The sequence below is a fragment of the Panthera leo genome, chromosome E2 (assembly GCF_018350215.1).
Source record: "Panthera leo isolate Ple1 chromosome E2, P.leo_Ple1_pat1.1, whole genome shotgun sequence".
Lineage (NCBI taxonomy): Eukaryota > Metazoa > Chordata > Mammalia > Carnivora > Felidae > Panthera > Panthera leo.
In genome coordinates, this window is record NC_056693.1 from 567,021 (window position 1) to 591,567 (window position 24,547).

General features: G+C 44.0%; 1 protein-coding gene across 1 annotated transcript; it reads left to right on the forward strand.

Annotated features, from left to right (window-relative positions):
- Positions 1-628: 628 nt before the first annotated feature.
- On the forward strand, positions 629-22,851 carry ZNF606 (zinc finger protein 606). Its single transcript, XM_042918040.1, is given in 8 exon segments — positions 629-1,133; positions 1,710-1,816; positions 3,103-3,159; positions 3,695-3,783; positions 12,825-12,951; positions 13,422-13,517; positions 18,853-19,593; positions 19,596-22,851. Coding segments are annotated over 7 exon segments (2,373 nt in total). The 5' UTR covers positions 629-1,133; positions 1,710-1,785; the 3' UTR covers positions 20,828-22,851.
- Positions 22,852-24,547: the final 1,696 nt, after the last annotated feature.

Sequence of the window (24,547 nt, forward strand, 5' to 3'; positions counted from 1 at the left end):
TACCAGCCGCCGACGTAAGCCCCAGGCGCCGCGGTGGCCGGACTCGCGGCAGAGTTGCTCGGAGTACGTGCCATGGCGACGCTTCCGGACCAACCGGAAGCCCACTGCCCAGAACTACAACTCCCGGCAGTCCGCGCGACGCGTCCTGGTCGACGCCGGGGGAGCGGCCGCCATTGTCCGCCGCCGAGGTGAGGCGGTCGCCCAGGCGGTGGGGTCGCCGCCGTTGCCGCCGTGGGAGCCAGGAGGTTGGGAGAACAAGCGCGAAGACGCGGCGCCTGCAGTCGGGGCCGGCGCGGATCCCGCGCCTGCCCCTTCCGCGTCGGCTTCGCGCCCCTGTTTCCTTTGGTTCTGCGACCCTCCCGCCTCCCGCCTCTGGGCTCGCGGCCGCGCTGGGCCGGCTGGGCGGGCCCCGGTGAGCCCTGCACGTCGGGCCTGGCGCTGGGTAGCAGCCGCCGGCTCAGCGCGCCTTTGTCTGCCCCGCCGCGCGTGAAGATCCCAAGCGTACCGCCAGGCCGAACCTTGGAGCGGAACAAAAGCCCGAAGCGAAGCGGCGAAGCGATCCCAAGCTTGCTAAGTCGCTTGCCTCGAGCCGCGGGGACCGGCCCGCAGGGGTGGGAACCAGGTAAGGCCGGCCGCGAACCAGGTAAGGCCGGCCGCTCGCGGGTGCGGGCTCCCGAGCATCGCCTCCGCCTCCGGTGGTGCATAAGAGATCGGGCGGGAGGCCAGGCAGCAGGTGATGCGGCGCCTCTGAGGCCGTTAAAGGGAATAATAAACACCTTTCTTTCCCCAGCGGGTGTTTCTCGTCCGCGCGGGTTCAGCTAAGGCGCCGAGGGACGACGGCGACCGTGGGAGGGGGACAATCCCCGTTTCTCTTCACCGTGCAGTGACGGCGGACTTGGTTAGGTTGCAAACAGCGGTGCGGAATCGTTTGCCTACTTTGAGTTTTGGCGCAGATCCCGGTGTTCCTGGGGCCAGCAGGCGTCCTGGTGCTTTATACTCACTCCCAGGAATCCGCAGAGCTCTGACAGTTGGCCCTCGTACCCTCGAGAGGTCTCGGGACTTGCACAAAGACTTGGAACCGACGGACTTTGTGGTCTGGGCTCCACATCAGGAAACGGACAGACTTGGGCCCGGTAGGTCTTGCCGGTTGAGTTCTTGTTTCCCTCCTCCCTTCCTCCCTTTTAGATAAAGGTTGCATAGCAGAAAATCATTTTAGAGTACAGTTCACTGGTTTTTGTTGTATATTCAGAAAGTTGTGCAATAATAACTACTATCTAACAGAACATTTTCATCACCTCCTATAAGAAACCACCCGCACCATTAAGTGGTCACTCCGCATCTCTCCCTCCCCGCCCAGCTCTAAGCAACCATTGATTTCTTGGGGGGGGGGGGGGGGATGTGCAGGTGGATTTTACAGTAGTTTTTGTCAAATCAACCAAAAAATAACCTCGAGGTTGTCACTGACTGTCTCTTAACAACCACTGACAAATTTATACCCTCTCATTCTGGAGTGTGGTCTTTTTTTCAGCTTATTCAAGTCACTCTTCATTTATGTCCTGGAATTCTGTTGTTTTTGACACGTAAATTCTGTTTTCTTACAATGCTCCCTACAAGTCTTTTGTTGCTTCCTTGGATGGGCTGTGTTCTTTGTTCCCACTGGCTCTTCTGTGACAAAGGACCAGTTTTGTCTTTTCCATTTTTGTCATTAGGTTGGTATTGCATTTGTCTGTGAATCACCTTAATCCAGTGCTTTTGGCCAGGCACCTGGTGGATTGATCCTGTGGGATGGCAGCTGTCAATCCATGGGCCTCCTGGGGTAAGTCCCAATTCTGTGTCTTCCGGGCCTCCTCAGTGGTGAACCTGCTGCAGCCAGGGGTCAGAGCTAGGGAGGGACTGAGAGTTTTGGGGGATTGGAGGGAGTCTCTCTGTCTTGGTATAGAATTAGAACTGAGTGAGATTAAAAAAAAAAAAGACAACTTGGTTGTTGGTGAAAAAGGAAAGTGGTTAGTGTAAAAGACAGTGTTATTTTGTATATCTATAGTCTTAAGATGTGTTAGTGGTTCTAAGACATTTTCTACTGATTTGTGGGATTGCTTAGAAGACAGACATACATACAATCAGAATTTCTCTATCATTGCCGTATTTTTTACCTTTAGTGTTGTTTCTCATTTATGTAGCAGTGGCATGTAATTTAAGAACAATGTTAAATAGCGTGATGTCAGTGATGTGTTATCTTTAAGTGAGGTTTCATGTATTTATCACTAAAGACATCAAGGGAGTATCTTACTACTTAGATTATTATTTTTATTTTATATATTTTTTAATTAATTATTTTTTCATGTTTATTCATTTTTGAGAGAGAGAGACACACACAGTGCCAGTGGGGAAGGGGCAGAGAGAGAGGGAGACACAGAATCCAAAGCAGGCTCCAGGCTCTGAGCTGTCAGCTCAGAGCCGGATGCAGGGCTCCAACCCACTAATGGTGAGATCATGACCTGAGTGGTCAGATGCTTAACTGACTGAGCCACCCAGGCGCCTCTCTACTTAGATTATTTTTAAAATTGGGTAACCTTAAACATTTTATCAGATACCTCTTCAGCCATTCAAGTGATTCTATTCTTCTATTATTATCATTTTTATTATTAAAAAAATTTTTTTTAATGTTTATTTTTGAGAGAGAGCATGAGCAGGGGAGGGGCAGAGAGAGAGGGAGACACAGAATCCTAAGCAGGCCCAGGCTCTGAGCCGTCACTACAGAGCTAAATGCAGGGCTTGAACTCAAGAGCAGTGAGATCATGCCCTGAGCCAAAGTTGGACACTCAACCGACTGAGCCACCCAGATGCCCAGATCACCCAAGTGATTCTATTCTTGATTCTTCTTGGCTATATCATGTCAGATTTTTGGGTAGTGACTTACCTGTGTATTTCTAGTATAAATCTAGCTTGTTATGTTGGATTTTGTTACATGCCTTGGGCTCTGTTTATGGAACTTCGTTACACCCATTAGTGAGACAGATCTGCTTTTCTATTTTGTTGCCTTTAGTCACTGGGATTGTTGTCACGGTGGCTTTTCTTTACTTGTCCCAACCTGATCTGGTGCAGGTGTCCTTACGGACCAGTCCTGGGGAATGGCGGCTGTTGACCCGTGGACCTCCTGGGGTGAGTCAAAAGCCTGTGTCCCCATTGGCCATGTTTGCTGCTGTGTCATGCTTCTTCCAGCAGTGACCTGCCGTGGCCAGGGATTGGAGCTGGGGAGCCAGGTGGGGATTTAGGGCAGGGGGGGTTCTGGTCCAGGTCTCTCTGTGCAGAGCTGGAACAGGGACGGATCAGAACATTCCATTGGGTGATAGAGTGATGGTGACACCTCCAGGAGAAGGGTGCATGAGAATCAGTGTGTGACCATTTACAGCTCGGGCCCAGAAAGGATGTGAACTGGTACTACTTCTCAGAGATGGTGCTTCTGAGCAAAGGGGGCCAGTGCAGGACTCATGTTTAGGAACATTACTTCTCTTCTCGGAGCCCCATTTCCTTCATCTATAAAATGAGGAGTCTCTTTCTTTGCCCAATGGACACGGCTAGGAACTAGCTCTCCCTCAGCACACTCCCTGCCCCCGCCGTCACCCTGACCAGGAAGGACTCGTCGGCATACTTCCGGTGGGGAGAGCTGCCTCCGTGACTTTGTTTTCCTCCCCAGCTCTGTGTCCTCAGGACTCTGCCTGGCCTGTGGAAGAGAGCCCCAAGGAGGAGAGGAGGGTCACTGGGCTCCCGACAGCCCAGGTCCAGGTGAGTCAGGCATCTGCTTTTTCCTGAAGGGCTGTCCTGTACCCTGGGGTGTCCAGGTTGTCCCCCAGCATCCTAGTCTTTGTGTTCATAAGTTTATAGCAGCTAGACTTCGCCTAAAGAAAGAGTCGGCCAGAAGTTAATTGCTTTCAAAGCACAGACAGGGAGAATTCAAACGGTTTTCTGTGACACGGAACCACATTATCGACCAACCTGTTCACAGAACTGAGCCCTGGCAATGCCGTGTGTTGTTTTGGTGGACGAGGGGCAGCCCCTTTGGCCGGCAGCAGCCCCCTTTTCTCCTCCCACCTTACCTCATGTATTCAGTGCCATATTGGGTTGATGCTGTCCTGTGAGCTCTGTGCTTGCTGGGCAGAGAACATGGATAAGTCCAAGCCCTGGTCCCGAGGAATTCTCAGTCCCCTTTCCCAAGGTGGTTCAGTCAGCTACTGAGGCCTCATGGCCTGCTGGTGCCACACCTGTGGTTCAGGACATGGGCCTGAGATGCTTAGGGAGGCCCCAAGCCTTGGAGAGGCTGAGCCCAACTAAGGCCTCGAGAAGTGGGAGACAGTCTGCATAAAGTCACTGGGGCACAGAGCAGCTGGAGTCCTTCCGCTGTGGGGAGGGACGCTGCCCGGGAGACATGATGCACTTGCACCAAGAGGTTAAGGGGGCTGCAGGGGCCTGGCCTTTTGTGACCCTGCCTGTGTGTGTTGGGTGAGGGTGGGGGCACCGCATGACCGGCGTCTGGGTGAAGGATGACCCTAGTTAGAATTGAGGATGCAGAGGCCAGGATGAACCTAACCAGGCCCTGAATGCCTACTGTGGAGCCAGGGCTCCATTCTGGTGGTAATAAAGAGCTTCCTAAGTGCAGTGAGCAGGAGGTGCCATTGTCTAAAATGTGGCTGGAAGGGTGTCCCTGGCAGGAGTGTGGGGGGGAACGGGGTCGTGGGAAGCAGGTTGGCATTTCAGGTGTCAGTGTGACCAGGGCCTGGGAGCAAGACCTTAAGAGGTGTAAGGGAGTTGATGCAGGGTAACTTTGAGACTATTAGCATGTGAGGATGGGTCCTGAGAGGAATATGACAGGAGACATGATATGGAAGAGGTGGCAGGAAATAGGATAGCAGAGTTGATGATACTGGAAAGATGTCCACTCCTTTTTCTCCTGCCCAGCCTCTTCATTAGAGACACCCACTTAAGAAAAACCAATTGTTTTAATGACTTTATTAAAATATTCAAATACCATAAAAGCGTATAGTTCTGTGGGTTTTTGTATATTCACAGAATTATGCAACTATTACCAACCAGTATCTATTTCTGGTTCTGCTTCTAGAACATTTTTCATCCCCAAAAGAAATTCTATACCCATTAGCAGTCACTCCCTGTTCCTACCACCTTCGACCCCTGGCAACGACTCATGTACTTTCTTTATGTGTTTGTCTCTCCTGGACATTTCACATAAAGGGGATCATATGATATATGACCTTTTGCGTTTGGTTTCTATCACTTAGCATATTTTTAAGGATCATTTATGTTGCAGTACATATCAGTATTTTATTTATTTATATGATTCAGAGGCAGCCATTTTTAACTTACTGTTTTTGGTTCCTTAGGGTTGTCTCCATATTTCTAAATGAGATTTTCATCCTGATTCATGAAATTTACATTTACTATTGGCTCCCTACTATGAAAAATGAAGAAAAATAGTTTTGTTACCATATTTAGGTTTTATTTGCTAAGTTTAAATAATGGATCAAACAAATGTACTGAGGTATAAAATTATTAATAACGTCTCTACGTAACTTAATGCCTCCCCCCCAAATTAAAAATATGTGATGAAATTTCCCATGGTTTCAAAGCTGACTGGTGAAGTGCATCGCAAGTGTGCTGTCCTCACGTGGCAGCACGGCTGTCCCGGGGAGCAGAGGGCCTGAACCACGTGGTGCAGAGTGGTGGTTGTCTGGCATCAGAACTCGGGCAGCTTTGATGTTCATGGCTGATATGTTATATAGTCATTTTCAGATTCTGTAAAAGAATCGGCAATGAGGCAAGGCTGAAAGATGGGCCCTGAATCAGTCGCTTGGGAACAAAAGTTAGTTGTAATAAAATGCTGTGAAGAAGTCTTAATAACCACTGGGCTGCACCCTGCTGTTAATCTATGTGAGGGTTCCTGAGAATTATTAGGGTTAATGCTGAGAAAATAAAATGGAGAATTAAAATAACAACACCCTCCAGTGTCTGAAGAGTTGTGATTTCTGAGAACATGCTCCTGGCCCCTCCCCACACTCACTTCAAATTTTTCCCTGTGGGAGATTCAAGACTTGAATCCTGTGAGTTTTGTACTAAGCGAGGTCTTCAGGAACACTAATGAGAGTCCCATTTCCCTCCACTGTTCCCTCCAAGTTAAATACTGAAATAAAGCATTCATCTGGTGAAAACATCAAATGCTGTCATCCCTTGTTATCTGAATAGTCCATTTTGGAGAACATGTTGCATAGCAAAGTTTCAACTAGTGGGAGCCCAGATCCCATTATTTTGAAGAATAGGGAAAATGATGATACCCCATTTAAAAAACTCCAGCCAGCCTCCTCAGATATGGAAACTCTCCAACCTGTCTGTAACAATCCGCCGATGATTTGTGCATGATAAGTGTGCACGTAAATAACAGTAATACTCTGTACCCATCCCTGGCTGGTCTGAGGATGTGCACGTAGTTGTTTTCCTTCTCTGCAAAAAACTTACTGAAAATACTAATGAAATTCTGAAGTTGCCAAAGAACCCATCTGAATTTCCCCAGATTTCGTGAATGGGCCAGCTGTCCATGATATAATGCAGGAGCTGATTTTACATCTTCCCTCGGCACCCTTACATCTTCTCTCAAACCTTCCCATGATGTAGATGTACGGTCGGGTTCCGTAAAGTGCCGTCGGGAGCCCTGGTAAGCGCTCATGCGTATGAACAAAGTGAAATTGCAAGAATGACTACAGGAAATTTAGGTGGGACATTTGCGAGTTACCCTAGCAGATGTTTGTAAAGTGCAACCTCACGTAAGGGTAACCTGGGAATGGAACGGCTCGCTCCTTCCTGTGCTAGCTTCTAGGGTCCCTCTAATCCACAGTGGTGAGACTGGGTGCGAGACCTCCATCTGCTCTTTCTGTTTCACTTCTAGTCTTGGTTTTGGATTTTTTTTTTTTTAATTTGTTTTTAATGTTTATTTATTTTTGAGACAATGGGAGAGACAGAGTGCAAGCAGTGGAGGGGCAGACAGGGAGACACAGAATCTGAAGCGGGCTCCAGGCTCTGAGCTGTCAGCCCAGAGCCCGACGTGGGGCTCAAGCTCACGAACCATGAGATCATGAATGACCTGAGCCGAAGTCGGACGCTTAACCGACTGAGCCATTCAGGTGCCCCTGGTTTTGCCTTTTCTGCCTCTTTAAGGCCTCCATGAAGTGTGGACCCCAACATGGGGACATACTCAGCTGGGCATCTTTTTTTCTTCCCCTTTGGCAGCACGTGAGTTCCTTCCCCTTTGATAACCTCTACAAATCTGGAAATATTTCTTTTTACTTATTCAAAGTTTTATTTTGACAAATCCCATAAGCACAGAAAAGTATGGAAAGCAATCAAATATGGTCTCCATTACTCAGAATGAAGTTGTTAATGTTTTGTAATATTTGCTTAGTTTTCCCCAGTCACATTCTCTTCCCATGTTTACCCAGAATAGCTGCTTACGGTGTGTACACAGCTAATCAATTGTCTTACTCATATGTAGATAATAAGCTATTTATATAGACATCACATAGATAGTAGTCTAATTCTTTTTAAGTTTTTTTTTTCCCTAAGTCATCTCTATACCCCAGTGTGGGGCTCAAACTCCCAACCCCGAGATCAAGAGTTGCATGCTTTTCCTACCCATAGCTTTTCTATACCTTTCTTTGCTTATTCAAGGTCAACTTTGAGATCCATCCATGTGATAAGTTCCTTCCTTTTGCCCTCTGTTCATCCCTTTTACAGATGGGCGTAGAAGCCCCTCCCCCCCCCCCCCCCCATTTTTACTATTCCAGGAAAAGCTGTGTGGACCTTCTTGTAATATCATTTTGTGCATACATCTAAATGTTTATCTAGACGTACCCCTCAAAGCAGAAGTATGCTGAGTTTTAGGGTGCACGTTTGCAGTATGACCAGCGCTGCCCCGTGGCTCTTGGAAAGGGCCTCCTCTCGTTCTCACTGCCATGGAAGAGAGCCTGTCTCCCTGCATCTCTGCTGCTGAGTGGCAGTGTCGGGTCTTTTAATTTTTGCATAGCTCAAGACCAAAATGGTAGATTGTGTGGTAGATTCAATGGTAGATTCCTTGATTGCTAGCAAGGTTGTGTATCTTTACATATTGTTACTGGTCATCTGGATTTCTTCTCTGTCTCTCTCCCACTCCTACCTCTGTGTAGACTCTGACCTGTTGATACGTAGGCATTTTATATGCATTCTGGATCCTGGTTCTTTGCCATGTGTGAATTGTCTTCTCCCAGTCTGTAGCTTGTCTTAACTTTGTGGTGTTCTTTGTCAGTCCCATGTTTCCCGTATCTGTATTTGTTTATAGCTAGTGTTTTTGTTTCTTGTTTAAAGAATTCACATATTAAAAAAAAAAAAAATTCTGTTCCTTTAGGTTGTTTCTGAGGTCTTCTCTTACATGGTGGGCCTCCTGAAGCAATTGCTGTGTGTTCACAGTTTTTTTTTTTTAACATTTTATTCATTTTTGAGACAGAGACAGAGCATGAACGGGGGAGGGTCAGAGAGAGAGGGAGACACAGAATCTGAAACAGGCTCCAGGCTCTGAGCGGTCAGCACAGAGCCCGACTCGGGGCTTGAACTCACGGACCGTGAGATCATGACCTGAGCCGAAGTCGGACGCTCAACCGACTGAGCCACCCAGGCGCCCCGCTGTGTGTTCACATTTAATAAATTCTTGTTCTTTCAGAGCCCCTCTTGTGTCATCCTGTTTTATACTGAAATCCCTCCAATCAGAGAATTGGGATTGCAGTTCATTGAAAGTAGGATTGTAGATATTGCCAGTATTCTGTGTACTTTTGGCTTCTGCGTTTGGTCTCCCCGCCTGTGCTGCACATGTTCCTAGCGTATCCAGGGCTCTTGTGGTCTCCTGTGCTTACCAGGGAAGAGCTGTGAAGCTGTGTTTGAGTGTTCTGCTTTCCTGTGGCTGAGTAGGTTTGGTTCCTGATTGGCCTTCCTGTGTGTGTGTCCGTCTGTCTGTCTCCCTCCCAACGAATCTCACTCTAAGCTCCATGGACCTGCTTGGGCCAGGATCCTCGGGTTGGTTGTGTTTCCGGGCATGCAGCTGGCTGTCAGGCCACAGACCTCCTACCCCACATTGTTGAGGTTTCAACTCTGGGGTTGTTGGTCACCCGAGCAGCTGGAGAACCTCATGCACTCCTGTGTCTGAGCAGGGTCAAGGCAGTGTTACCCGAGTGTAAGTGCAGGGCATTTGGTGGTGGTGCTGCCCACAGGTGGCTGGTTGGGAGCTGGGATAGCTAGCAAAGCTGTCCTGAGTACGGACTTGCCTTGTCACCTGTTTTCAGCCTGCCTCTCACTCCTGACTTAATCGTTTAAGCTCAGAGCCCCAAGCCTCTCCTGGGAACTTCTTCCACCGTAGCCCTTCTAATGTGTGGGGGCTGGGATTCCCTCTGCTTTGTTTCCTTGGTCTGCTACTCTTTCATCTGTTCCCCATCTTGCAAGAACGTGTGGAACAACACGTGCCAATGGCCTCTTCTTTTCACTGGCTGGGATGTTTCTCTTTCTCAAACTTTATTTAGGAGATATTTAAACCCTAAAGTGGAATCTGGACCTTGTGTTAGTTCCTGTTAGCATTGTAACAAATTACTACAAACTTAATGTCTTAGAATAATATGAATTTACTGTCTTGTTCTAGAGCTCAGAAGTTTAAAATGGGTTTGTAGGCTCTTGGCAGTCAGCCAGTTCTGTGTTCTCATTGATACCACTTCTTTGACATATTGTTATGTCTTCTCTCTCCCCTTCAGATGTCAATAAATAGCAACATTTTTCAAAGACAAGAAAAAAAAAATGGGTCTGTAAGGCCGTGTTCCTTCTGGAGGCTACAGGGGAGAATCTGCTTCCTTGCTTTTCCCAGCTTCTGGAGGTTACCCTAATTTCTTGGCCTGTGGTCCCCACCCTCCATCTTCAGGATGCCTTGGTCCAACATCATGTCTCCTTTTACTCAGACCCTCCTCCTTCCTCCTTGTGATTACATTGAGCCCACCTAGATGATCCAAGATAATCTCCCCAAATCAGTATCCTTAATGTAATCACATTTCTGCAGAGCCCCTTTAACATAATGGTTATAGGTTCTGGGATTTAGGATGTTGCCATGTCTTGGTGAGGGGTGTTATTACAAACACCCATGTTCAATAACTTCAACTGTCAGCTTTTAGCTTTGTGCCTTTTTCTCTATCCTGACACAAAAACTGGAATATTTTAAAGCAAATTTCAGATAATCTATCATTTTGCTTATCAACACTTCTGTGTAATTTCTAAGAGATAACATCCTTTTTAGAAAATAATAACTTTATCTTTTCACACCCAACAAAATTAACGACAGTAAGTCCCTGTTATTAGTTAATACCCGGCAATGTTCAGTTTTTTTCCAATTGTCCCCAAAATATGTTTTACATTTGGTTCAAATCAGGATCCAAACGAGGACCACACACTGTGTGCTTAATATGCTGAAGAAACCAGGTCACTTTCTTGTTGGTTGCCTGATTTTGCCCTCTTGATGACATTGGGTGAGTTCCTCCATCCCTTTGCCTTCCATAAGCTGATAATTGGACTAGAGGGATGAGTAGATTCAGGTCCCATATTTTTGGTGAGAGTACACCATAGGAGGTGCTGGGTCCTTCCTACTCTGTTGCATTAGTGGGTACAGGACGTCTGATTGTCCCATTTTCGGAAGATGCGATGGATTAGGCTAACTATAGCCGCCCCTCCATTATTCTTCATGTTATTCAGACACGTTCCGTGTCTGCCTTCCATGTGTGATGTAGCAGTTCCTGATGATCGTTGCCAATGTCGACTACTTGATTAAAGGTTGCAGAATCGCTCCCTGCAGTGTCTGTTAGATGTAGTTCTTTTATTCCTTAGGTGCGTATAGGGATTCCATTGGGGTCTTGGGAGGGGTGGGAGGTTAACTTGTGACTCGGTTCACCAGCTTAACAGCTGCTAGGGTGTGGGTTTGAAGCTTGTTAAGTGTAGCTGAACTGAAGCCATCAAGTAGATGCCACCCTCTGTGGGAGTCAGGTGGCATGAGGGAGCACACCAAGAGCACCCTGGTGAGAAAGCATGGCCTCCCAGCTGCGTGTGATTGGGTGTGATTGCTCTGTGAAAGTACACTGAGCTTATTATTTCAGCTCACTTGGGCTTTGTGCACTTCACTGTCCGAATGTTACACTTATATTAAAAAGTTTATATTACTTAAAAACATAGAAGCATCACCCAGCAAGGAAACTGAGGCCCTAGGCAGATCTGTAGAAGAAAGCCAAGGTATTGGCTTGATGAGTCCAAGGTTAGGGATAGTTGCACTAGGAAGTTTTGCTCTGCAGTTTTAAGTGCTTTTCAGAGTAAGGGAATTACTGCAGCAGAATCAGTTCTGTGTTTTAAGCTAAGCATTGTTTGGTGGAGGGGGAGCAGTTGGGATCGACAGAGTAAAAGTTGTTACATTGAAGACCAGCCATGAGGGTGAACCTGATCAGAGATACCGAGCTCAATTTGTGAGCCTTGACCGGCAGGGACAGAAAAGAAGGGCGTGAGAAGGGCTGTATGGGGGAAGCAGTAACATAGCGGGCCATGAAGGCGTGGGGAGAAGTTCACAGGAGGCTCAGTGTGGAAATTCGCTGACACGGAGGTGGACCAGAAAGCTGGCTTCAAGATGGAGGGGAGGACCTAGAAGCTATCAGGGCCTGTGGGAATTGTAGTATACCACCCCTGATGGACAGCTCACTCCACTACCACCACAAGGGAAAGCACGCTCCCACTCCACCCTGGAAGTGCCCAGATAACTGAAGCTGACACTGAGTGCTTAAGAGCACTGTGAGCCAAGTGATGCGTTCATTGCAAAAGGTTATAATCATCTTCCCCTCTATGTTTCTAGTTGAGCATTCCTGGTTCTATTTTTCCTAAAAACATCAGTTGGAACATTTTAAAGCTCAAGGTTGTTTTTTTTTCTTTAAATTTTTAATGTTTATTTATTTTTGAGAGAGACAGTGTGAGCAGGGAAGGGGCAGAGAGAGAAGGAGATAAAGAATCTGAAGAAGGCTCCAGGCTCTGAGCTGTCAGCACAGAGATGGATGCGGTGCTGGAACTCACGGACCGTGAGATCATGACCTGAGCCGAAGTCGGATTTAACCGACTGAGCCACCCAGGTGTCCCAAAACTCAAGGGTTTTTTGACAGCAACTGTACCTGATTCTCTGGCTTGGGCTGCTCTGCTCAAAGCTATCATACTCTTAGCTCCAGTCCTTGGGACAGAGATGATCTGGGAATGGAAACCTCCGTATAGTCCCTAGGAAGACAGTCTGTGAATATTTAATATCACCCTTCCAGGTACTAGATCCACATGTTGAGCAAAGACTCCAACCTGTTTAGCCTGCAGGCAGTGCTTGTAGTCTGTTTCCTCCCTGATCCTGGACTTGAGTATCTTTATCTCCAGAGAAGGGGGCCACTGGCCTGGTGGGAGTCCTATCCATACTAGCCAGTATTACTAGAACTGGGTAAGAGCCTTAAGAGAGACCTATTCATTTTTGTTGTGGTTATCATGGGCCTAGATACCTAATTTCCTAAGAGTATCCCAAATAGGGGGCCCTTAGGTGGCTCCCAGTGGGACCTGACAAATCAGTTATAGTAGTGAACATATCCAGGATAATTCTATATCCTGTCTCCTCCCCAGTGCGGTCAGCCTCACTCCATCCCCAGAAAACATTAGAGGATGTGGCTGCAGGCTGAGGAGGAACATCTGTGCTCTTTTAGGAACCAGTGACCTTCAAGGACGTGGCTGTGGACTTCACCCAAGAGGAGTGGGGGCAGTTGGACTCTATTCAGAGGACCCTGTACCGTGACGTGATGCTGGAGACCTATGGGCATCTGCTCTCTGTGGGTAAGGTGGTGCTGCCTGAGTAAATGAAGGTGTTTCCATGCAATACCTTCTGGTTCTGTGTTTAAGAGCTCACAGGCTGTAACTATTGGTAATATATGTTAACTAGATTTAGTGTTACGATAATAACACTAAATGATAATTTCACAATGTATACAAATATTGAAACATGTACACCTGAAACTGATATAATGTTCTGTGTCAATTGCATCTCAGTTTTAAAAATTAGCAACGCATAACACCACCACTGACCAATAACACTCAATAAATAAAATAAAAAATAAATAAAAAAGAGCTCATGAGGGTCTCAAAAGGGCTGAGATGATCTTGAGCCCTCCTGAGGTTCAAGAACAAAATTCCTAATGCTTATAAAGCATAAAGTATGCTTATTCTGCCCAAATGATAAGTCAGGGAAGAACAGGCAAGGACATTTTCAAGGCTACACAAGTCTGTGTTTTTTCCTCCATGTGTAGGGAATCAGATTGCCAAGCCGGAGGTCATCTCTCTGTTGGAGCAAGGAGAAGAACCATGGTCAGTGGAACAAGCATATCCTCAAAGCACTTGTCCAGGTGAGGGCAGGTGGGAGCAAGGAACTTTCCTCCAAGCCCTCCTTGTTTGAGAAAGGGGCTGAGGCCATGAGGAGTTACCTTCCTCAGAGACATTCACAATTTCCTCCAAGGAGCTGTATCCCATGTATTGACTTTTTTGTAGCTGTTGATTCAGAGCAAAGGTGGCCACCCTATTAACAAGGTAGCAGATTGTATGAGCTGCAGTTTCTCTTCCTCTCCATCCATTCTCCTGATGCCTCTCATATTCTCTGCTGTCCCTTTCTCTGAGATAATTTCTCACTCACTTACCTGCTTTTTAGTGTGTTCATTTCCTTTTGTGACAGACTCATAGCCAGGAGCCACAGACTCTTTTCTTTTTTTAAGGGTTTTATATAGGTAATGTATTCACATGGTTCAGAAAATTCAGAGCTACATAGAATGTGTGAGCTGAAAAACCTCACTTATTTTTGCTGCTGTTATCCACATTATTTTACCCCACCTCCCCACAGGGCACGTACACACAGGTAACCACTTTTCTTTTATTATAAACGTTTCAGCTATTTTCTTAGTGGTTTCCCTGAGGATTATAATTAATATTTTAATTTATAGTAATGTACTTTGGTTAATACCATTAATTTTGGTAGCATACAAAAACTTTCCTTCTGTGTATTTCTGTCCTCACCCATTTATGCTGTTATTGTCAGAAATTACATCTATACATAGTATGTCCATCAACACAGACTTACAATTATTGCTTTGTTTTTGTTTTTTTTTTTTAATTTCTTTTTTATTTTTGAGAGAGAGACGGAGTGTGACTGGGGGAGGGGTAGAGAGAGAGGGAGACACAGAATCCAAAGCAGGCTCTAGACCTCTGGTGTGGGGCCTGAACTCAAGAGCTGTGAGATCATGATCTGAGCTGAAGTCAGACGTTTAACCAACTGAACCACATAGGTGCCTGTTTTTGGCTTTTAAATCAGATAGGAAAAAAAAATTACAAGCAAAAAATGTGTTTAGACGGCCTTGTCATATTTACCTATGTAGTTACATTTATTGGTGTCCTGTATTTTGAGTTACTGCCTGTGTCCTGTCATTTCACCCAAAGGACTCCATTTGTTTTAGGGCAGGTTTGCTGGCAGCAGACTCTCTCAGATGGTTTATCTTGGAGTGCTTTCCTTTCCCCCTCATTTTGGAAGGAGAGTTTTGCCAGATACAGGATTCTTGGTTGGCAGTATTTTTCTTTCTTACCTCCATGGTTTCCAGACAGGTATGCCCTGTTGGTCATATGAAGATCCCTTGGATGTGATGAATACCTTTTCTCTTGCTGCTTTCAGCATCCTCTATCAGGCTTTGGCTTTTGACAGTTTAATTATCATATGTATTCTATGTTCCCAGAAATGTTTTAGAACTTTTCAAAGCCCCTAAGAACGTCTTCTCCCTTGGCTTTTTAAAAATCATTTTGGTTTTGCGTATTGTTTGCTTTAGCTATTTGCCATCGTCTCAGGCGGTAATGACTTTTTAATATACTGCCTGTAAATGTTTGACAAATACCTGCTTCCTAGAGGCTTCCAGCCCCTGACAACCTTTCAAGGGCCTGACAACCACCAAATGGGTCAAATAATGACTATTCTTTGGGAATGAGGCTTTGGGGAACCCCCAGCTTGGTTCTGTTCCCTCTAGTACCAGAAATATTGGCTGTTATTTTACAAGGCTGCTGCTGAGCCGGGGAGCCAGAGATGGGACTAGGGTAAGTTACAGTGCCCCAAAGCCCACTGTTCCAAAAATTCAGCTGTCTTTCTTGAATAAACTCTTCTCTGGGCTGCCAGAGGACTTTGGTTAATGTATAGAATTCTGAGGAAATTGATTCTGACAGTTTTTGGTTGCTTTTATGGAATGGTGAAATTTCAGAGGCCCTATTTTGCCATTTTTACTGACATCTTGCCCCAGATAATCAGTTTTAATAATTTCTATTATATGTTTCCAGAGTTTCCTTTCACAGCTAAAAGCATATAGAGATACGGTTATTTTCACCTTTCTAAAAGTAGATTATAATCTATTCTGTTGTGTATCTTGCTGTTTTTAATTTAATAACGTACAACAGCCTGTTCTTGAGTTGTGAAGGTGGCTATCTTCCCATCCATTCTAATGAAGTAGGCTTTTTGGAGTCTCATCAGTTGCCCCCATTCATATCTGAAACCTTCCATCAAGGGCTCTGAATTCCAGGAGCTTTAACTCTCCTACTCTTGGCGCTGACCATTCTGAGTTACTATCCTGAACCACCGTCCTGAGGTTTGGTTCCACCATCTCCATCCTTAAACTTCTGTCTTGCAAATCACCTCAACCAACTCTGTGATCCTGCTAGAACCGGGAAGCTCATCTCTTCCTTCTAAATTACGTTTCGTCCTCTTTTTGATGCGTATCGCTGGTACCAGCCTCCTGTGAGTCCTCCAAGCTGGAAATTGAGAAGTCTTACCTTCCTTTTCTTCTCCAAGATGTAATGGTTCTTCTAGCTCCTGAGATTTTCTGCCTCTGAAATGTTAGTTGTGTGTCACTCAGCTTCTACCAACATCACCCTCAGGTCCCTTACCAAATTCCAGCTCAAGTTAATGAATAAATTTTTACTTATTATTAGCTACCTCAGGTGTTTTTTCTTGATCTACCTCCCTGAAATCTTCTATTATGAGCTCTCTGTCAGTAAATCTGCAGTGATTCGAGTAGCCTTTTAAATAACTCTGACTAGATAGGTTTCAAGACCATCCATTTTTTTCTGTTATTTTTCTCATTTTGTCACTAGCTCGTGCTGTACAGGAGCAGTATGTCTGTATTCAAGTAAAGCCTGAAGGCTGAGCTCATGTCATTTCTCTTGTGCGAAACCTTCCTAGATTGTTTCTGTTGAGTACTAATCTCTGATCTCCTTTCCTAGCCTCCCACCCGCCCAGCAACTGCATCCCCTCAGGCTCAGTGATACACTGTGTGTATTGTTGACAACTGTTTACTATGTCCTCTCATCACATAGGTTCTAACTCCCAGGTTAGATGATACTTTGTTGTCCTGTCTCTGGTTCTGGATACTCAGACTACAAGTACCAACTATAAAGTAGGACAAGAATTGTTCATTTGCTTAGCTACCATTTCTTAAAGTTTCTACTGGAAGGATTCAAAATCTATATGAAGATTGATCATTCCCTAACTTCTAGGAGCTAAGCTTGAAATTAGTAATAAATGCCACATCTTGAGCAAAGTAGGGCCCCTGTTGTAATGGAGTTGGATCGTAAAAGGAAGGAAATGGTGTATGGTGAAGACAGAAGAAAAACCTAGAGAAAGTGGACAAGAGTCTGTGTCGAATAAGGTATCTGTGGCTTAGACCCTGCGGTAGGGTAAATAATGACACCCCCTTCCTCCCAAAGGATGTCCACATCTTAAACTTGTGAATATGGTACTTTGTATGGCAAAGGGGCTTCTCAGATGTGAATAAATTTTGAGATGGAGGGATTATCTTGTATTATCTGAATGACCATGGTAATTGCAAGGTCCTTGTAAGAGTGAGGCAGGAGTGTCTGAGACACAGAGAGGAGATGTGGTGACAGAAACAGAGGATGAAGTGATATGCTCTGCAGATGGAGGAAGGAGCTATAAGCCAAAGGATGCAGGCAGCTTCTAAAAGCAGGAGAAGGCCACGCTGTAGATTCTGCCCTAGAGGGAGGCTCCCCTGATTGTAGCCCAGTAAAAGCCATTTTGGACTTCTGACTTCCAAAGCTGTAAAGTAATAAGATTGTGTGATTTTAAGCTGCTGCATGTGTGGTAATTTGTTATAGCAGCAGTAGGAGACTCAGACAGACCCCTTCAGTTGTTGGAGGACTGTTACCTCAGCAGTGATGGTGGATAGCTTTCATATGTTGAACTTGCCAGACATTTCACTGGATTCACAATCTCGCGAAGATATTGGAAACATCCTCTGTGGATAATATAGAGCCAGTATGTATGAATGTATGTGCGTGTGTGTGTGTGTGTGTGTGTGTGTGTGTTTATATATACATAGATTTTTAAAAATTATATTTGTAAGTAATCTCTACACCCAACGTGGGGCTTGAATTCACAACCCCAGGATCAAGAGTTGCACGCTCTACTGACTGAGCCAGCCAGGTGCCCGGAGCCACAATTTAAATACAGATTATATCAGGCTATAACTCCTGTGTCTTCATCATAATGTGTTGCCTTTCGAGTCTGTCTTGTGTGCCATTGCTTTGCAAATCATTCTGTAGTTAGAAGGGTTGTAACTGTAGGAGTGTTCTTAAACTATGGTGATTTGTGGGCTGACAAATTTTGTGTCATTGACTGAATGGAATATGAAACAATGCGACAGCATATTAACATAGATAAGATCCTTGCTTGAAGCTTCTGTTGGTGATACTTTCTCTTAACGCCAGTCCCTCCTTTTTGGGGGGCAGGTGTCAAAATAGGGAAGGAGTCAGGATATTAAAACACAGAAGTGAATTAGGACACTTTCATCATTTAAACATAAGTTAAAGGCCTGGTTGCTTGTTTATCTTGTAAGCAAGTTATTTCTTATTTTTTCACCTTAATAATATTCACTGGGTCCCTTTGTCAGGGATCCCCCAGGCCACCCTTGGGTTCAGTGATTTCACTAGGATGCACAGGACTCAAAAGTCATTGTACTTTTGTAATGCTGTACAAAGCAATGGCAGCAGAGGGAGAAGGCACATGAATATAAGTCTGGAGGAAACCAAGTGCAAGCTTTCAGTAGTCCTTTTCCAGTGGAGTTGCAGAGGACACACACGTTTAATTCCTTCAGCAGTGAGTTGTGACAACACATATGACATGTCATCTACTAGGAAAGCTGGCCAGAGCCTAGGAGTCCAGGGTGTTTATTGGAGATTTGAATACACAGTGCCTGTGTAACTGACTGCAACCACTGAAGCTCCAGACCCCCAGAAGGAAAGCAGATGTTCACCATAAATGACCATAAATGTCATTTGTACACACTATCTAGAGAGATGCTACACAGTGTGCTTCAAGGCCTCAAGCATGCAAAACACTCTTAGACCATTCCAGGACCTCGATTCCTTTACCATACACCTTTATCCTGGTCTTTTTTTCTATGGGAAAATGCACTTAAATGGTTGTTATTGGTATCCAGTATACACTTATGCTGGTTCACATACCTTTTTTTTTTTCACTATTCTCCTCTTCCCTGTTATGATCTTTGTGTTACAAATCTATTTGAAAACAAGGTCACACCTGCCTTTTCAATAATACGGACAATAAATCTCACTTTTCCCACTCTGTTCTCGGAAATTTTTTCTCTGTGCTCTCATGGCTTTTTTTTCTGATTATTTCAGAATGGATGAGAAATCTTGAAAGCAAAGCATTGATCCCAACACAAAGCATTTTTGAGGAAGAACAATCCCATAGCATGAAGCTGGAAAGATACATATGGGATGATCCTTGGTTCTCCAGGTTGGAAGTCTTGGGATGTAAAGACCAGTTGGAAATGTATCACATGAACCAGAGTACAGCTATGAGGCAAATGGTCTTCATGCAAAAGCAAGTACTATCTCAAAGAGGTTCAGAATTCTGTGAACTTGGAGCAGAGTGTAGCCAGAGCTTAAACTTTGTTCCATCTCAGAGAGTTTCTCAAATAGAACATTTCTATAAGCCTGATACAAATGCTGAAAGCTGGCGGTGTAACTCAGCCATAATGTATGCAGATAAGATTACCTGTGGAAATCATGATTATGACAAAACTTTCTACCAGTCCATACAACCTAATCAGCCTGAAAGGATGCAGACTGGAGGTAATCTTCTTAAATGTACTGATGCTGTGAAATCTTTCAATCATATACTACATTTTGGTGATCATAAGGGAATGCATACAGGAGAAAAACTCTACGAATATAAGGAATGCCATCAAATCTTTAACCAGAGCCCATCATTTAATGAACACCCACGACTTCATATTGGAGAAAACCAGTATGATTACAAAGAATATGAGAATATCTTTTATTTTTCATCATTTATGGAGCGTCAAAAAATTGGTACTGTAGAGAAAGCATATAAATACAACGAATGGGAGAAAGTCTTTGGTATGACTCATTCCTTACTCAACATACAAGTACATACACCTCAGAGAAACCCTATGAATATAATGAATGTGGAACATCTTTCATCTGGAGCTCTTACCTTATCCAGCATAAGAAAACTCATACTGGAGAGAAACCCTATGAATGTGATAAATGTGGAAAAGTATTTAGGAATCGTTCGGCCCTTACTAAACATGAACGGACTCACACTGGAATAAAGCCCTATGAATGTAATAAATGTGGAAAAGCCTTCAGCTGGAATTCTCATCTTATTGTACATAAGAGAATTCATACAGGAGAGAAACCTTATGTATGTAATGAATGTGGGAAATCTTTCAACTGGAACTCCCATCTTATTGGACATCAGAGAACTCATACCGGAGAGAAACCCTTTGAATGTACTGAATGTGGGAAATCTTTCAGCTGGAGCTCCCATCTTATTGCCCACATGAGAATGCATACTGGAGAGAAGCCCTTTAAATGTGATGAATGTGAAAAAGCTTTCAGGGATTACTCAGCCCTTAGTAAACACGAAAGAACTCACTCTGGAGCAAAACCATATAAATGTACTGAATGTGGAAAATCCTTCAGCTGGAGCTCACATCTTATTGCCCATCAGAGAACTCACACAGGAGAGAAACCCTATAACTGTCAGGAATGTGGCAAAGCATTCAGAGAACGCTCAGCCCTCACTAAACACGAAATAATTCATTCTGGAATCAAGCCTTATGAATGTAATAAATGTGGGAAGTCCTGCAGCCAGATGGCTCACCTTGTTAGACATCAAAGGACTCATACTGGAGAAAAGCCCTATGAGTGTAATAAATGTGGAAAATCCTTCAGTCAGAGCTGTCACCTTGTTGCTCATCGGAGAATTCACACTGGTGAGAAACCCTATAAATGTAATCAATGTGAAAGATCTTTTAACTGTAGCTCTCACCTTATTGCACATCGGAGAACTCATACTGGAGAGAAACCATATAGATGTAATGAATGTGGGAAAGCATTTAATGAGAGTTCTTCCCTTATTGTACATCTAAGAAACCATACTGGAGAAAAACCCTACAAATGTAATCATTGTGAGAAAGCTTTCTGTAAGAATTCTTCTCTCATTATTCATCAGAGAATGCATAGTGGAGAGAAACGCTTTATATGCAATGACTGTGGAAAAGCCTTTAGTGGTCACTCAGCCCTACTTCAGCATCAGAGAAATCATAGTGAAGAGAAACTGTGAATTGAATTGATAAGAGATTTTTCTTTTATTGTACATTTGGTAACACACTGAAAAAAACCCTATAAATATAATCAAGAGGGCAAATTGTTTAGTAAGAATTCAGAAAGACTTCTTTTTATTATTTGGTAGAAAGTATCTCCTTAGAAGAAACCTATGAATGAAAAGAATAGAACAAAGCTTTCAGCAGTTATGTAGCCTTTATTTAATATCAGAGAATTACAGTGAAGAAAACTCAAATCCCCTCATGGTCCTACTTGATTCCTACCAGGAATCCTACTTGAGGAACATGAATATAGGGAATAAGACTTCTTTCAGTAAGAGATCTCAACTGAGGTCTGAATTTGTGGATTGCAGTGCATTGTTAAGGGAAACCTTATTCTAGGAAAAGTTTTTTAACTGAAAGTACATTTTTTTTGCATCAAGCTGGAATAATGGATAGGAAGCTTTATAATAACATCTTGTGCATAATTATGGAAATACAGATTTTGCTGTTACAAAGGGAGAATGTGGGTGCCGTTTAAGGAACACAATATGAAATACTAAATCTGAATTTAAGAAAAAAAATTAGTATTGAATGGGATATTTACTGTCGATCAAGATTAACCTTAGAAAAGATTAGTAAATGATTTTACTAATGGTGGAAAGATTATTACCTAGAAGTATGAGACTGATGTTGTTAGAACAAAAGTTGACAGTTTATGACCCATTGTGTCAGTGTCCATGGTTTACTCATGATTGCATTGTTGGACAATTCACTTGTAATCTGTTTTAGGCAATCACTGTAAGTTACAATTGTGGACACTGCATCGATATACATAATGTTAAGGAATGAAAAGGACACAAAATTGTATATACGTATCTATTATAACATCTAAAAAATGTATATGGATAAGGACTGGAAGGATCCATGGAGAAATTAACCTTGTTAATTTAAGATTTTTAAAAAAGTTTTATAAACACAGCACGTATGTGCTAGGCTTTGTTTTAAATGCTTTCAAATATTAACTTGTTCAATCTCCTTAACTCTATGAGATAGGTACTATTATTATCCCAGTTTTACAAATGGAGAAACTCGTGCAGAGTGTTGAGAAACCTACCTAAGGACACACAGCTATTAAGGAATGGAACCAAGATTGTTTGGCTCTAGAGTCATGTTTTTAACTACCATGTTATGCTGCCTCTCCAGTGATTTTTTTTTTCCCCTAAATTTTTCTTTTGTTCAGTTTTCTATAGTAGATAACTTGATAATAAAAACCGAGAAATTCCTAAACAGTGAGAAATAAAGTTACCTGGCTCTCTGACCTGAATGATTTCTGGTAACATGAGAGCTAAGCGGCCTTTGGAATATGAAGTCTGGATTGGACAGTCAGAATCACTGCCATTTTCTAGTACTTGGGTTCCCTAAGATTTCACCACCCACAATCCTGAGCATTACAGCACAACAGTGACTGGAAGACAAATCGGAGGTTTGGGCAATGCTGAGGAATGCCTCTTGATGGGGTTAGAATGGCCCTTGTGGGGCAGAGAGCAAGAGACACTACAGCACATGGGAGCATTGTTTCTCAAGGTCTCTCTCAAATTCAGTGTTTATGCTTTCTTTATCTTCTCTTGATGAGAAGATTGCTTGATAGTAGGGGCGCTTCAGAAGGGAAGGAAGCTCACCAATTCATCAGAGTGAGGAAGTCTCTCTGAGTGCTCCTAGGGGAAAGGAGGCAGGATGGATAAGCAGATTTAGGTGGCTTCTCTCCTGTTCACAGATATTTCCTCTATTTCCCTAAAGTAGGACTATAATTACGGGCCAGGAATCCTTGGATAGGCTTCAAGGACATTGGTTAGAAATCCAGGATACAAAAGGTTTATCTAGTTCTTACAGGGTCCCCATTGGTTGAGAAACAGTGACCTACTGGTGTGGGAGGGTGTGTGTTCTGTAGCTGGAACTCACATAGGTATGTAACATCTGATTCCTTACCTTTCAGGGCTTAGTGCATAGTGGTCACCCAATAAATGTTGCAGGAGTAAATTAACTGAATGCATTTCTCATGTGATTTCTGCAAATATCTTTAGAATAGAATTAGCAATATTATCTCTGTAAGAGAAAGTAATATGTGTCAAGTAATACTGTGAATATATGGGTAGAGTATTCTAATACCCAGTGTAATACACTTTGAGCAAACCGAGATTCTTTGATTTAGTGACTCCAAAGAATCTCATAATTCATATACAATATTACACAAGCATCCTGACAAGTCACTCTATATTACACAGCTTAATATCTTTTAAAAAAGTTTTTCTAAAAGTGCCTTTTGTGGCCCAGCCCATATCACAAGTCAAGAGAAAGTCCCAGACTTCTGCTTCCTCCTGGAAGGATCCCTACATCTCTATCATCTATCACACAGCGTTATGTGCACAGTGTGCCTTGGATGTTCAGGACTCCCACACCCCTTCACCTCCCTTACTCCAACCCTCTAACCTATGTATGGCTTAGTTCATTGCCCTTTTTTTTTTTTAACCCCATGTTCAACTCCCCAACTCTGGAACCTTCTGCTGGGCCCAACTGGAACTCATTTCATCATGAGCTCTTCCTTGAAACCTTCCTGCTGTGACTGAAGCTTGAGTCTCCCCTATGCACAGTGTCTCTTATGATGGCTTCAAGGGGTGGCTCCTTTCTTCTCCCCTCCACCCCCCACTTTTCTCATTTGCAGCCTCTAGATTGTTCCTCCCTTCTCTCTAAAACTCACCTCTGACTCTTGGGACATGAGACCATCACACTTGCTTCCCTTCATTCCAGTCATCTATTATGAGTCACTCATCCACATATCAAAGAATTCGGCACCTGCCTTACTGCATCTAGAACCATTCCATCATCCATCTGGATGATCTTTCCATGTCCTGACCTCACAGGACCCCTCTGCTTATGGTTTTGTCAACCACTTGCCACAGTCAGTCACTCCCATGGTCATCCCTAGGACCATTCCATTACTAGTGACTGGAACCCCTCCACCATCTGTTTCCTAAGCTGCTTGGCTTGGCTATTTAGTATCAAAATTCCAACAATTCCTTGACTTAACCTTCCTTCAGGCTCACTGCCAGCAGATGACTTTGCTTCCCGCTTACCTGAGAACAGAAGGAATCAGTAGAAGCCTTCCATAACGTACCCATTGTCCACAGTGTCTGCCCTGTCCCACAGGGACCTACATACAAACTGGCTGGGTTGACTCCAGAGCCTATCTCGAGGGCATTGCTCTAGCAAGTTTGCCTTATCTCCTGTATCATCATGTTTTGCCGATGTACTAGATTATTCCCACCAATATGTAAACATACTTAAAAAAAAAAAAACTCTCGATAACACATTCCCTTCTAGCTCCTGCATAATTTCTCTGCTTCATTATAGAAAGCAAAATTTTTCAAGAGTTGTCTGTTTTGCGGTCTCCACTTCTTTTCCATTCTTGAAACCTCTCCAAACCTACCTCACTGCCAGATGTCCTCCACATTGCTAAACCTAGTAGTAAATTCCGTTTTTTACTTCCTTGAAATATCAGCAGCATTATAGATCATGGATCATTACCTCCTTGAAGCATGTTTTTCACATGGCTTTCAGGACTTTACACCTGATTCTGGCCTTCATTTCAGGCTCCCTTAGCTGTTTCCTCCCCCACTTCCCTTACCTCTTACTGTCAGGGTGCCCCATTTCCTGTTTACATCCCTGAAGTTCTCATCCAG